Raw genomic sequence first — 15,841 nt, 5'->3', positions numbered from 1 at the left:
TAATTGTGAATTATAATTGTTACAATATAAATAATTCATATAAATGCTAATCAACATTATATTATAGCAGTAGTTGAGTATTAATAACAATTCTACTAATCAATTCATTTCAATTCAACATTAATATTATAATTGATGTGATGATAAAAAAGGGTTCAATCTCACGGAGGATAGTTATCATAGTGAAAATTAAAATTAAGATGGTCAACGCTCAGATATCATCGGTCAGTCGGACAATCAGGTCAACGCTTAGATATCATTGGTCGGTTAAACGATCATACCCCGACCGAGAGGAGAAGGTTCCGGTCCGATCTCATCTTTGACACGGAGAGGTATCAAATGACCTACGTTCAATGAAGTATTGGACGCTAGATGGAGGAGGAGGCGATGTGTAGAAGCCGGGCCCAACAACTACCCTGCTTAACGAGACAACAGGACTCGACATTGGCACAGTGGAATTCCGACTGAGCAGACGTGACACAAGCATAGTGGAGTTTTGACCAAGCGGACGCGACACATGCAACGAAGTCTCGGCCGAGTGGGCGGTACATAGGAACAGCGAAGTCCCGGCCGAGCGACTATCCCACTCGATCTAGCAACTACCTCGCTGTGTTATCCCTCGACATCCTTTTGGGAGTTAGTGTCGTTGACGCCGGGCATGACCAACTAGAAGATCGTACGACGGAAACTTCCACTATCACATCAAAGATATGCTCGACCTGTTAATTTATTATGTCACAAACATTTTATTGACAAGTCTTTCCAGGAAAACTTTGAGAAGCGTGTTCGCCTTGGGGAGCATGGACGCGCGCTATAGGAGCTTTATATAAAAGGGAGGGGTCCAAGCATCAGCGGAGATACGCAATAAATATTATTTGTGCTACACTGTTCACTCTTGTTATTGCTCCGCCTTCTACTTCATCGCCGGTGACTGACTTGAACATCGGAGAGCCAATGCCGGGGACTTCTTCCCTGGCTCAATATTGATATCATCTATGTTACAGGACGGAGCGAAATCTACAAACGGTCAGCAGAAACATACATCTCTAATTCTCTATCTCATTGACTTTCGGACAAAAATGTACATCTCTAATTACCCATCTCATTGACTTTCAGACAGGATCGATAACAATTACAAATCATAATTGATAACAGCTATACTTTTATAACTGTTTACACCTATGTATTACACTTATGTAAAAAATAAAGATAATTTTAAAAAACAAAATGAACAATGGCAGAATGGAGCATCCTATTAAGAATAAATGAAAAAAGAACGACCCGATTCCAATAAAAAGAGACATCCTCTTATGTTTGTCCAAGAATATTTTATTAAATTGTAAGCATACAAATCCTGTATTTTAAATTCCACTAATTAAATAAAAGTACTTGTACTAATTTAATAGAAGGAGATTTACTGATTTTAGAGGTTTCTATACGATGTGCAAATATGAAATCTGCAACACAATATGAGACGCTGCAAATCCCCTTCCCTACATTGTTAGAACTTTCACCTAACGTCTGTTTATTTATATCATTAGTAAAGCTCAGCTAGTGTGAGTAGAAGTCGAACTAGTAGATGTTTTCTCACACTAGGAATCAAAGCACGAGTATCTACTTTTTTTCATGATTTCTCCAGCAAACAATGCAGTAACAACAAACCAAAATCTATACAAACTTTTAAATTCCCAGCGAGATCGAAAGAGAAAAAAAATCAGCTTTGGAAGAACAATAAAGGATTGTTATCCTACCTAGGTGAACAAGACCAAGAGCAAAAGCACTAGAGGATATCCGGGACTAGCGAATCTAATTTCTGTTGCAATTCCTTGATCGTCGAGCACAGCTCCACCTTCTGTTCCTTATAGCTCTTAAGCAAGAAATCTTTCCCTTCGATGACTTCCTTCAGCTCACTCGTCTCTTTCTTTAGCATCTCAACCATCTCCCCATCTACTTTTCCCTTGTCCACTCCAAGAAAGTGTGACTCCAAGCCATCACAGCTATCGGGATAGGCGCTTACCAGCCCATTCGCATGCAGCGGAGACCAGTTCTTTGTCTCTCCAATATGATGATCAGCAATCACCTTTCTTAGACGCTGGACCTCTTGTTGGCTGTTGAACAAGTCATTATTGGAAGCATCGATTTGGGCCTGGAGATTCGCTGCTTCAGCCATTTGAATGTGCAGAGAATTCTGCATCTCTGTGATTTGGGATTGCATCTCCATTATTGTCTCATCTCGTCTCTTGAGCTGCCGCCTTAGCTTCTGTATTACTTCTTTCTTGGTATAGATGTCAGATCCAGACTCCGAGAAGTATGAGTCGGAGCAGTTTGAGTGGTGGCATGGCTTCCAGGGCAGCTCAAGAAGCTCAGGTGGTTCACCTGTTTTAGTATCTGCACCTGAGACTTTTACCAGGGGAAGAGAGAGATCAGCTCCTTCTGTTAATGAGCTTCTGGATTGCATGCCGCCACTTGAAATCTCTGTATTGAATAATGTATTAATATTGATTAGATCACAATGACTGTCAAAACTTTTAATTAACACTATTTAGATCAAGAAACCTCAATACATAACATTCATCCATTTTCCGTTATAACTCGCTGCAGGATGGAAGGAAAAAGACCTTAACCAAGAACAGATTTTTTTTAAAAATGGTGCCAAAAGCTCATGGTAATATTTGCTCTAGGACAATAACAAGGTTTTTTTTTTTTTTTTTCACTATTGTCAACAAGATTTCATTAAGACTAAACAAATGCTATCACTGACATTAATACCCAGAAGAAAGTAGATGCTAAGCATTGGAAAATACTTTCCATGATATTATTACAAGTATATGCAAGCATTTCATTTACCCTTCATATTCGTTCTATGTCTAGCTCATGGTAAGCATACCTGAAAGAAATTGGGAGCGATTTCCCTCGTCTTGAGCGAAAAGATAGATATCCGATTGCAATTGATGGGCTCTTGATCTCCTAGCTTTAGATTTCCAGGTTTCTGAGAGAACTTGAACAGTCAGGAGGGTTGGACTACAAAATAAAATTATGCTAGAGTACAGAGTGGCACATCAGACCCTTGTTGCCTTTCTCTTGCTGCTTGTTATCAAGGATTCGTTTCAGCTGGCATCCAAGCTTAATCGAAAGTGTGCTCAGCAAGGCACCTCCTATAACAAGAACCCAATTTGTTCCATTGCCTTGATCATAATTCGTCTTATGAGTTGTTTGAATGGATCCAGTTCCATTTATCTTTGATTTCATCTGGCAAAGAAAATAGTTGTGACCCATTTGACATTAAATTACTTGTTTGTATTCCTATAGATGATACTATGTTAAGATCAAGTAGGTGAACAGTCATTCCAAAAACTTAAGCTATTTGTTAAAGCCCTCATTTAAACATTCCCATTCCCCTCAAATATGTCCAGACAGATTGATTGGTCAGCAATCAAAATATAACAGACAAAACTTACTTTAATCATAATCATTGTCAACATTATCAAGCTATGTTTGTTCCAACTGTTTGAGGTCAGTTACATGTATTTTATCCCTCTGTTGAGCTTCATGCAAAACTATATTACTGGTAATAATAATATTAAATACATCATTTCAATATAACTAATGTTCTCTAAACAAATGGTCACAATAATTATGGAAACCAAATTTAAAAGGAACCATAATGCTGTGCTGCATTCAATGTCGCTAAGGTAAACCTTTTTTTGGATCGGTGGTACTGACCGAATCAGGCAATTCAAACATTTACTGGTTAATTAGCATCCATGGATGTGAAGATTTGCAAACAATACAAAGGAGCTCTTCCATGTAATCATCAATTAACCAACTGAGGTTCACCAAATTGCAAGGTTACCATTTTGATTGCTTGACTGAAAATAGACCAGGAGTTTCACTCTTTTTCCTTGGCTAAGAAAACCTTATGCAAAAAGTTAAATCTACGAGCAGGAGAATCAGTGGAGATAAAAGTTTAGTTTGCATAAATGTTCTAATATAAATATAAGTTACAACCATGAAGGCACTCAACTAGAACAAACTGGTGTTAGCTACACTCTCCATCACTTTTCCCTGTGACCCAATCTTTATTAATTTTTAACTCACAATTCTCATTCACACACTTTTTTCTGTTTTCAGTTATCTATATGATTATCATCTTAATTTATGTTGTTTCCCCTGTATGCTGCTTATCTCTTACCCAATGTAACATGAATAACATTGACAACTTCCAACTACATCGAACCTCCTGCCTCAGCATCAAAACGACATTCCTCATACCATTCTTCCATTTATGCCTTTCGTCACCATTCATCCGCTCGCACTTGCACAAAAGGAAAAAACAATATAAGGCAATCCTATCAATAATAACTAATTCTTCCACATCTCTTTTCAGACCTCACACTCATCTAAAGAAAATCATCAAATAGGGTTTTGAAAAAAAGAAGATTATTCCATTATACTATCTTTTCCGTTCACACTCACCGCAAAGAACATTTCTAACCATCAGCAGAAAGATACAAGAAACAAATAGTTTCAAATGGCCTACGGGATTCAACCAAAACATGCTACACAACTTCTTTGCTTTCTGAAACCTTACGCCCTTTTAAATCCATCATTACGTTGTTCTAAGAAAAGTAAGAAACACAAAGGGCGAACCATTCAGCGAGGATTACCAAGAATCGAAGTGCACGATTTAGTTTCAATATCGAAATAAATCCAAAGAGAAGACTCGATTCTACAAAAAGCATAAGAAAAAGAAAAGGCAGGGTAACGAAATAGCATGATTGGACCGACAATACCTCATTCATTCAAACAAGATCGACGAGCCACGACGGGGTCCCTCCAAGTTTCTCTCCGGCGAGCTTCTCTCCTCCGGTGGCGCTCTGATTCGCGTGCTGGGAGACAGCGAGCTCGGCGGCGGTAAGTCGAGCGAGGAAGATGGAGGCGGAGGAAGGTGAGTGGTTTCGATCGGGGCGCCCTCTCTCTCTCTCCCTCTCCGTCCTTTTACAACGTCGAGCCGAAGCGTGGAGTGGCGATCGCGCGTCGCTCGCATCGCAACCGCCCTGCGGCCGTGTGCCCTAACCAGCACTCCACCGCAACGCCTTGCATCCGCATACTCTAACGACTCTCCCTATGCAGACACCGATGGGAACGCCCGCATAGAAAGAGCTGCCTGCTTTGGGTGAAGGTTTTGGCCGCTAGCGGACGTTTGTCGGTAACGGAATCCGTTAACCCCCCTCGAACCAGTCACCGGGGCACACAAGAGTGCCAGCCCGGCTACGTCCGTCGTCGTGACCCCGCACTCGCGTGGACCCCAGCAGTTGCTTCATTGAGGTAGACCAAATCTTTGTTAAATATATCGGCATATATAGTAAAGGGTTTTGCACAAATCTCGAAGGGCAAGAGCCAACTTGCAGAAGCACGTAATTAAAATTTTAAAATATTATTCATTTTACCCCCTTCGCATTTTCAAATCGATTCAGGTATTATAGAAATCGATTCGATAATACTATGTGACAATGAACAGTTTGTCTAATTGATTATGTTAGTGCAGCGAATCAGTCAATTTCATTAAAATGTGGTTGATGGATTGAAATATCTATCTATATATATATATATATTCTATTGCAACTTGAATTTGAAATGTGTAGTTGAATATTTATATGTTTTTGTTGTTATGCGAATGAAAAGCAAATCATCAACTTGAGATATCTCTTGTTATTTTAATACTGAATGTGTATTCGTGGATGTGTGGGGTTGAAGTGCACTACATCATCTTAACTACGGGAATTTACTAGATTATATTTAATTATAGCAACTTAATTAATAGTTTCACAACGGATGAGAAATAATAATAAGTCAAGTAACTTTGTTATATGTATGTTTAAAGTTAGAGATTTTAATGAACTTACTATGAATTGATGGAGCCCACACCTCCTAATCCACTTTTTTTGGAACAGGAATGAAGTACTTATAATTATGATCGAATTGTGACTACGATCCGACTGTAATTGATTACGATCTCTCCTTAAATTCACTGTCCCCCTTCCAGGTCATAGTTTGGGTCCGGAAACGTGGCCGGAAGTCACTCAGAGGTTGCTCCCCTCCCGCTTGGCGCCAGGCTACCTAGCCACTTGCCCACTGCTGGTAGCCTCTAGCCACCCGCCTTGACTCAAACTACAACATGTAAGGACATTGTGTAACGACCCGACCCCTTGGCCCCTTGGGCGGCCCAACTGGCGGCCCATTTGGCGACCCCTTGGCGGTCCTTTGGGCGGTCCAACTGGCGACCCAATTGGCGACCTCTTATGTCGTTGATCAACAACCCAACTGGCGACCCATTTGGCGACCCCTTGGCGGTCCTTTGGTCGATCCAACTGGCGACCTCTTATGTCGTCGACCGACGACCCTCGACCGTGCCGTTACTCACTAGGTCTTCCCACTCCTGGCTAGTGGATTTTTGCCTTCCCTAGGATTCAAACTCTAAACCTCCAGGTAAAGTATTAGAGTTTATGAATTCTGGTAGTCAAGTGAGCGGCGGTAGTACATAGCCTGGAGGTCTAAAGTTCGAATCCTGGGGAAGGCAAAAATCCACTAGCCAGGGGTGGAAAGACCTAGTGAGTAACGGCACGGCCGATGGTCGTCGGTCGATGACATAAGGGGTCGCCAGTTGGGCCGCCAGTTGGGCCGCCCAAGGGACCGCCAAGGGGCCGCCAAATGGGCTACCAGTTGGGCCGCCCAAAGGGCCAAGGGGCCGGGTTGTTACACATTGAACTTAGGGAAGAATCATAACTAATTACGGTCAGATTGTAGCCACGATCCGACCACAATTGTTAGTGGTCCATCCCCTGTTCCACTTTTTTGTGGACCAGAGGATCTACCCCCGAATTGATGTTATATCTATCCAAGTCGAGTTGAAAAAAAATTGTTACGCTCAATACGATATATTGCAATGGTGTTTGAAGGCATGGATGAGTACATAGATCCTTGTTCTATATTATTTTGATGTCTCTATATCCATCAACCACTTTTGGTCGAAACCGACAATAAACCTTATCCATTCAAACAATCAAATTCTTATATGTTCAGAAAGGGAGGAATTCAAAAATCTTATTTATAGTGTTGGTCAATGATTATATTGCCGTATCATTTAAAATGAGCTTCGAACATCATTTCTCATATCTGAATCGAGTTAAAAATATCGTTGCACTCAATACGGTATATCACAATAGTATTTGATGATATGAATACATTCAGGAGAACTAGCTGAGTACATAAGTTCTTGTTCCATGTCATTCTAAGGTCTTTAGATCCATGAGCCACTTTGGGACAAAACTACCTCATGGACCTTAGTCAATAATTTTTTTTAGATGTTCAGAAAGGGGAAGCCCAAAGATCTTATTTATGGTGTCAGTCAGTAATTATCATCGTCGTATCATTTAAAATGAACTTCCAATATCATTTCTCATACCCAAATTAAGTTGAAAAAATTGTTACACTCAATACAGTGTATCACAATAGTGTTTGGGAGCATGGATACATTTAGGAGTACTAGCCGAGGATATAGAACTTGGTTTCGTGTCATTATATTTTGAGGTTTCTAGATCCATTAGCCACTTTTGGATGTCGATTACTGATTATCATCGTCGTATCATTTAAAATGAGCTTCAAACATCATTTCTTATGCCTGGATCAAGTTCAAAAATTATTTTGCTCAATACAGTGTATCACAATGGTATTTGAGGGAATGGATACATTCAAGAGAACTAGTCGAGCACACATGTATGAGCTAGAGGGGTGAATAGCTCGCTTCACTTTTTTAAACTTGATGTTGCAGTGGAAACTTGAAGCAATGTTAACACCTCAATTATACTCGATATCCACCTCTTTAGAGTGACTAATGTAAGGATTCACTCCTTCCTTACACTCACAATATATTCCATTATGAATGTCTCATTTTCAATAACTTTTCGAAAGTGGAGAAGTCTCGTACAACATTGTTGTCAAGGATACAATAAGAAAAGCAAAAGAAAATACAAGGCAAATCGAACACAACTTTACAAAGATAAAATTTTACTTAACTTGCTATCTTGTTGCTTAGAAATGCTCTTTGATTGGTTGGAAATGCAGCAACACTTCGCTTCTAACTTCTCAAGAATTTGCTCCTCGAAATGTCCATGAGAATCCCTTTTCTAGGGTTTCTTTTGGGTTGGAAAATGCCTCCTAATCAATTAGTCTTGCCCCCAATTTATTATCACATCAGATCGATCATTTAAAACCTTCAAAATAACTCTTTTTCACCCAACCAATCGATTGGTCAAGTATGCCAATTGATTGAACGCTTCCAAATCGATTGAGTGAATCAATTTGGAAGTCTTCTATTTTCATGAGAAAACATTCCTAATCGATTATCCACCATGTTGAGTCAACTGCCCCAATAGATTCAACATCTTTTTGTTTTCTCGTAAAAACTGTCCAATTGATTGTCCTAATCGATTGGTGATGCAGAATTGATTGCCTTAATCGATTCCGACACCATCTGTGCGTAGGATCGATGTGTTGGATCGAGAAGCACTAGAGAGGAGGGGGGTGAATAGCGCTCGTGGCTATTTCGTTCGATTATCAGAAAACTATCGGAGTAATTAAAACGCAGCGGAATAAAATAAACACAAAGACACAAAGGGATTTACTTCGTTCGGAGCCTAAGGTGACTCCTACTCGAAGGACCACGATCCTTGATCGCTTCCGGTGGGCAACAACTATAAGCTCGATAAGAATTACAAATTACAATGAAAGTATTAAAGTAACTTTGTACCGACAACTTTAAAGAAGAAGAAAACAAAGCTCCGGGTCGTCGGAATGTTGCAGCAGCACTTCAGAATGGATTTGTTAGCAACACGTTGAAGAAAGAAAGCCTGAAACTTGATTGTCTGAAGTGCTGGTCGAAACCCCCTTATAAAGGGTGTTCAAGGCGCCTTGAAGGTTGTTTAAGGCGCCTTGAAGGCTGTTTAAGGCGCCTCCATGCTGTCGAGTCCTCCGCGTGGATCAAGCTTGAACTGGTCGAACTTCATCTACTTAAGGCGCCTTAAACCTTACTCAAGGCGCCTTCCAAGGCGCCTTATACTCCCTTCAAGGCGCCTCCATTGATTCTTCACAGCCAGGTCAGCTTTTGCACCCGAGGCGCCTCCAAGCTCCATGAAGGCGCCCCGGACACTGTTCATCTGAGGGAAAACTTCATTATTTTGTACCTGCAAGACATGTTAGTCCAAACAACTATCCTGCAACACAAAGTTAGCATAACCAGCAGCATGAATATGATAACGAATATTATGACAGTCTCCGGACTGTCTGGGTCTGACTTCGGATTTTCGACCGGAAACCCTAGTTCGACCCGACGCCTACTTTTCCCTCTACGGGGAACACGTCCTCACCTACTCCACTCAGGAGATTTACCTGTTGCCAGTGCGATCCTCCAGATCGACTGGACTTTTGCTCAGCACTCGACGCTTCCAAACTTTCTGCTGGACATCCGCTTCCCAGCTAGTCCAGTCTTTCACCTGGTTCGCGACACCAGGACTTTCCACCTAGGGTTACCATCCCCTAGGACTTTTGCCTGAAGCCATCGACCTGCCAAGACTTTCCGCATAGGGTTACCACCCCCTATGACCTAGGGTTACCACCACCTAGGGTTTTCCCTTTGCCTAACCGTAGCTAGGACTTTCCTGAAATACTCAAACAAACTTGTTAGATTACAAAACACCTTAACTTTGAATCCTTTACCATTATCAAAACACGAGTTCGATCGTCGGATGCTTCCCGCACCAACACGATGCTGTCGAGAGAGGGGGTGAATCTCAATCATTCATTTTTGTCATTCTTTTGTTTGTTAGTAGTAGTGGAATATATAAAATAAAGTAAGGAAGAAAGACACACAAGATTTTTACTCGGTTCCCAACCTCCCAGAGTCACTACATCCAAGGCCTACGCACAAAGCGTGAATCCACCAGTAGTCTTCTTTTCGAAAGTTTTTCAGAAGGCAGAGAAACTCATCTTATAGTTTGAGATACAAGCACAAATGATAAATAATTAAGTACAAGTTGTAATAAGCAAACCAAGCAAAGATTGAGGCCGATCCAGAAGTCCTAAGCGCAACACACCTCTCTTGGAGCTTCCCTGGTCATTGAGCTTCGTGTCATAACTTTCCTTTCGAGCACAGAGAGAGTAGTAGTATGAAGAATGGATGTTCCTGAAGCTTTGATCGAAGTCACTTTTATAATGACCTTCTAGGTGTTTGGAAGCCTTCAGGGTGCCCCCATCTTAGCGTCTATTTGATCCAAATTCATCATGTCGTTATCTTGACTCGATCAGATTTAGTTTAGGGCGCTTGGAAGCTTTCTGAGTGCCTGGAAGGTTTCCAGGTGCTTGGACCAGTCCAGGGCGCCTGGACTCCAGGCACCTAGACCTAACCCGTCCAGTCCATGTGTTCGGTTGCCTTATGTTTGTGTATATTTGCTCCCCCAGTCTTACTTCCAGCTCTAGGTTCATGCAAGATAAGCATACAATAACAAACAAGCAACCTAAGCCTTAATCCCGTAAGTCTACTTGACCTACTAGGCTTATATTCGAGTTAACTCTTCCAAGACTTTACTACATAAGGTCTATTCCTTAGGATTTTACCTTGCTAAGCCTTCAGTCCTCCATATCTACTTGGACTTTTACTCAAATTGATCTTGACCCTTGGGACTTTCAGTTAGACCTTTGGTCCTCGACCTATCTTGATTTCCTGCCTGATCCCCAGGATTTCTCGCCTCGATGTCCTTAATTTTCCAAGACTTCCTGTCCAATCCCTCCGACTAGGATTTCCTTGCCTAATTTTCAATTAAGGCTTGTCACTTGATAGACTTCTCAACTGTCTAACCTTTAGTTAGGACTTTCTCTTGCCTAACTTCTAGTAAAGACTAGTCACTCAGTAGACTTTTCACATGCCTAATCTCTGGTTAGGACTTTCCCTTGCTAATCATCTGGTCCTTGTTGGTACAATTGACCTCTAGGATTTCAATGTTTGGCAATGTACCTAAGTCTGGTCAATTTGACCAAGGGTTGATCCAAACAAGATTTGATGTTTGGAAGAGAGAAGTCTAGTCAAGACTAGATGAGTAGCAAGGGTAAGTCCTAACTGAAGAATAGATAGGTGAGAAGTCTACTGAGTGACTAGTCCTAACTAGAGATTAGGCAAGGGGAAGTCCTGATGAGTGAAGCCAGACTACAGTGAGTGAAGTTAGGTAGTGGAAGTCCTGGTAAGTGAAGTTGAGCCCTAGTGAGTCAAGCTAGGTAGTGAAAGTCTTAGTGAGTGAAGTCGGTCCCTAGTGAGTGAAGCTAGGTAGTGGAAGTCCTGGTGAGTGAAGTCGGATCCTAGTGAGTAAAGATAGGTAATGAAAGTCCTAGTGAGTGAAGCTGGGCAATCCTAGAGGGAGGTAGCCCTAGGGTAATGAGAAGTCTTGGAGGAGTAAACTTGCGCGGTCGACCGGACCAGCGAATTATTAATAATGCTAACACTACTTTTCTTTACCATTTTATTTCTATTGTGTTAACTCGGTATTGCAGGCAAGTCTTAGTAGATCGGCTTGGTTAGATATTATGCAAGGTCAGAGAAAGTCCAAATAGGTCTGAAGGACCAGATGTTTGGCAGGTAAGTGGAGGCAAGTTATTGTAGGAGAGTGACTAAGTGAGGACACGTCCCGATTGAGGGGACAGTAGGCGTCGATCTAATTTAGGACCATTTCAAAAATCTAAATTGAGACCCTGACTAGATTATAGTCTTCTGGAAGACAGGATCTAATTAATACTATATTTATTGTGTTAACTCTGTTTTGCAGGTTTCTATTTATTTTGAGCTAACATGAACTTGCAGGATCGAATGACACAAATTCTTCTCGGATGAACAGTGGTGAAAGTGTTGGTGCAATATCCCTAGGTCAAGATTGATCTGGTTGACTAAGCTTGGGTTGGTTCAAGCTTGAGTCTTTATGTTTGGGTTTCGATGTTTAACAATACATCGAGATTGCAGATGCAATTGTCCGCTTGAGGAGATTGTTGATACAATTCCCCTTTGGTCAAGGTTGACCAGTTACATGTGAAGAAGAGTCAAGTAGGTCAAAGGGTTGACTGGATACTTGACTGGGAAGATCCTAACTAGAGGCTAGGCAGATGGAAAATTCTGATGAGTGAAGCTAGGTGAAAACCCTTGGAAGTGAAGATAGGTGAAAGTCTTGGTGAGTGAAGCCAGACATGTGTAAGTCCTTGTGAGTGAAGCCGGGCAGATGGAAAATCCTGGTGAGTGAAGCTAGGTGAAAGTCCTAGTGAGTGAAGCTAGGCAGATGGAAAATCCTAGTGAGTGAAGCCAGGTGAAAACCCTAGTGAGTGAAGCTAGGTAAAAGCCAGGCAGATAGAAAGACCTGGTGAGTGAAGTCAGGCATGTGGAAATCCAAGTGGGGTCAAGGTTGATCGGACACCTGATGTTTAGAAGTCCAAATAGGTCAAAGGGTTGACTGGATACTTGGCACAAAGAAAAGTCCAAGTGGGTCAAAGGGATTGACCTGACACTTGGTGAAAAAGTCCTAGTAGGTCAAGGTTGACCGGATGCTAGGCATAATATTCCAACAGGTCACGGTTGACCAGATGTTGGAATTGGAGACCTTAGACTTGAGTTTAGGCAAGTCAAAGGTGAGTCAATCGATCAACCGATCGATTGAACCGAAGTCGAATCGATCGGTTGATCAATTGGATGTGCGTCGCGACAGGCAGATGTCCTGATCAATCAACCGATCGATTGGGAACTTAAATCGCATGCACAGAACCTCTCCTAATCGATCAGCCAATCGATTGGGCACCTCCAATCAATCGACCGATCGATTGGGGAATTGGAAATCACATAATTGAGCTGAATCGATTGGTCGATCGATTCAGGCGATTTCCAGAGAGCACAGAGGCGCTCTGAATCCATTGACCAATCGATTCAAAGCCTCCCCAATCAATTGAGAGTCATTCAATCGATTGGGATCTGACCGTTGCGCAGGTTATAGCCGTTGGCGAGCGCTTTCCTCCGTAGTTCTTCGATTCCTCTTCACCAATTCTTCTCCACTGAGCTCAGTGACACACACTAGTCCTTGGAAGCTTAGAGAGGAGTGTTGTTCCATTCCCAAGCATCTCAAGAGGTGTACTCAAGCAAGAAGCAGAGGAGACTAAGGTTTCGTTGTGTAATCTTGTAAGCTTTCTTATGTATTAGCTTCTTGTTTCTCTCTTCTTATATTTCTTGTGTGTGAGCTTGTACGAGGCTTCTTCGCCTCCGACTATGACTGAGAAGGAGCTATTTTCTTAGTGGAGAAGTGCGTCATGTGTGGATACTTGGATTAGTCACCTCATCTTGAGGTGGATACCAAATAAATCTACGTTGTTAGTATTGGAGCTTGCTTTGAGAGTATTCCGCTGCACATCATCATTGGCGAAGCAAGCAATGAGCACGCGATGAGCTATTCACCCCCCTCTCTAGCTATAAATCGACCCTAACAAGTGGTATCAGAGCGAGGTCGCTCTTTACCGGAATCATCACCGGAAGGGGCAACAAGGCTAGAGGGTGAAGAAGTTGAAGCAAGTTCATCAAGTCAAAGACTTCATCTAAAGCTCAACTTCAAATGGAATTCCAAGATGAACTTGGATATGATACGAGGATGCCTCCACCATTCACTTCAACAAGTTTCGATCTTTGGAAATCAAGGATTGGAAATTTTTTAATGGTGGAGATAGAGCAATGGTTTGCTCTCATGGAAGGCTTTGAAGTTCCAACAAATTCAAAGAGCAAAATTCTCAAGAGGAGCAAGTAGAGCCAAGAGCAAATCCAAAGATGTGAGACTAATGATAAAGTGACCAAGTTATTGGTCAATTTATTGCCTAGCAACATCTTGAAGCAAATTGGAGAATACAAGGATGCCAAGGAGCTTTGGAGCAAATTGGCAAAGATTCATGAGGTCCCCTCTACTATATCAAATCAAGAAGAATTCAAAGAGGATGACTCATTGGATCAAGACCAAGAGGAAGAGGACTCCGAAGTTGAGAGATGCTTAAATTCCGAAGAAGAGGTCCAAGAAGCTTTATCTTCAACGAGGCACAACGAAAAGGGCAAAGAGGGAGCATACTCTTTGTTCAATGGACAAGAAGATGAAGATGAAGAGGCCTCAACCTCTAGGATTGAGGGGGAGAATCATTCACTAACACCGGAGCAAGAAGAGGCTTCTACCTCCGGGTCAAGTGGAATAGAAGAACATGATGCAACCTACAAAAATCAAGAGACATCAAATGGAGGATCGGGTGCCATCCCTACACGTGAAGGTATAATTAGTTTAATTAAAAATAAAAATCATATTATATATTTTGAGTGTAGGGAACATGAGCACTACAAGAGTAAGTGCCCTAAATTGGCCAAGAAGAAAGACCAAGTGACACGTAAGGGCAAGGAGAAGCCCAAGGAGACCACCCCTACAACAAAGAAGAGCAAGGAGCACATTATGTGCTTTTCTTGCAACCAAAAAGGACATTACCGGAGCCAATGTTCAAAGGGGAAGAAGTCGGTCAAGCCAAAAAGAGGAATCACGAGTCAAGGGGGAGCCTCCAAGGTAAAACTCAGGGTATCATTTATTGAGCCTATCCCCTTGAATTATGGTAAAAAGCATGTTAATTCTAATTTATATCACTTTAATGTTATTTATCATAAAAATAGTAGGCATGATAGAATAAATGAAAATCATGTGGCTCTTCATGCTAAGACTACCACACGTAGGGTTAGAAAGGTAGATAACCATTTAGGAAATAACTCTAAGGATTTCAGTTATAAGCCTAAAAATAAAAAGGCTCATAGGAATCAAGAAAAATCAAAATCTATAGATTTATGGAAAGAAAATCAAGTCTTGAGGTCAAGGCTTGATAAATTAGAGAAGTCCCTAAAAAGAATGGAAAATATCCTTAAGGGGCAAAATGAGCACAACCTAGGGCTAAGAACACAAAAGGCATCCAATGGTCATAGGGGTTTGAGATACAAACCTAACACCAAGAAGGATGTGTCTGTTGGGACCTTGACGTTCACTAGAGGGGGGGGGGGGGGTGAATAGCGTCTCACCCAAATGGTCGCTTCCTACGCTTGTTAGTGCACAGCGGAAATACAAAATAAATCTAACAAATAAAAAGCTAAACCTAGAGGCAATAACCAAGACAATCAAACCTCTAACACATTTATGTAACGTGGTTCGAAGATCACTTACTTCTACTCCACGGTTGTCCGTAAGGTGGACGATCGTAATCCGTCGGTGGATGACTCCCCGAAAAACCTGCGGCTAGCTCGAGTAGCTCCTTGTGGGTGGAGAAACCTCGCCACAAACTCGCATAAGCTCTTGATCACTCAAGAAGACCTTGGAGACTCTAATAGGGGTTAACCCACCTCTATTTTCATTAACCTTAACCAAGCTTCCAATGCTTGGTTATATAGGCCACGAGTTGGAAAACCCCGCCTACCAGTCGACTACCAAAACCATCAGTCTGTTAGTATTAGCCTTAGTACCAATTATGAGATGATTGTAAAGGACTCATTTTGTATCATATATCATTATTAATAAAGAGAAATCATATTTGCCGCGACAAATTCGCCGCGACAACTTGCCGCGACACCTACCTGATCGGTCTGTAGACCGATCAGTGTTCCTGTCGCGGCAAGTTGTCGCGGCAAATTTCATTTCTCATTAATAAAAGGCAAAGTTGGTTATTATATTTATTTCAGTTCAGTGTCGATTGAATAAGTATA

General features: G+C 41.6%; 1 protein-coding gene across 1 annotated transcript; it reads right to left on the bottom strand.

The window, feature by feature from the left end:
• Window positions 1–1,593: 1,593 nt before the first annotated feature.
• LOC122032104 lies at window positions 1,594–5,152 on the bottom strand. The gene is made up of 4 exons (XM_042591350.1): window positions 4,794–5,152; window positions 3,066–3,249; window positions 2,888–2,989; window positions 1,594–2,475 (listed from the first exon to the last, which is right to left on the bottom strand). Exons 1-4 carry the CDS (start codon window positions 4,800–4,802, stop codon window positions 1,781–1,783), a joined length of 990 nt encoding a protein of 329 aa, XP_042447284.1. The 5' UTR covers window positions 4,803–5,152; the 3' UTR covers window positions 1,594–1,780.
• Between the last annotated feature and the right edge of the window lie 10,689 nt (window positions 5,153–15,841).

The sequence above is a fragment of the Zingiber officinale genome, chromosome 11A (assembly GCF_018446385.1).
Source record: "Zingiber officinale cultivar Zhangliang chromosome 11A, Zo_v1.1, whole genome shotgun sequence".
NCBI classification, from domain to species: Eukaryota; Viridiplantae; Streptophyta; class Magnoliopsida; order Zingiberales; family Zingiberaceae; genus Zingiber; species Zingiber officinale.
This window is presented reverse-complemented; position numbering and strand designations above follow the sequence as displayed.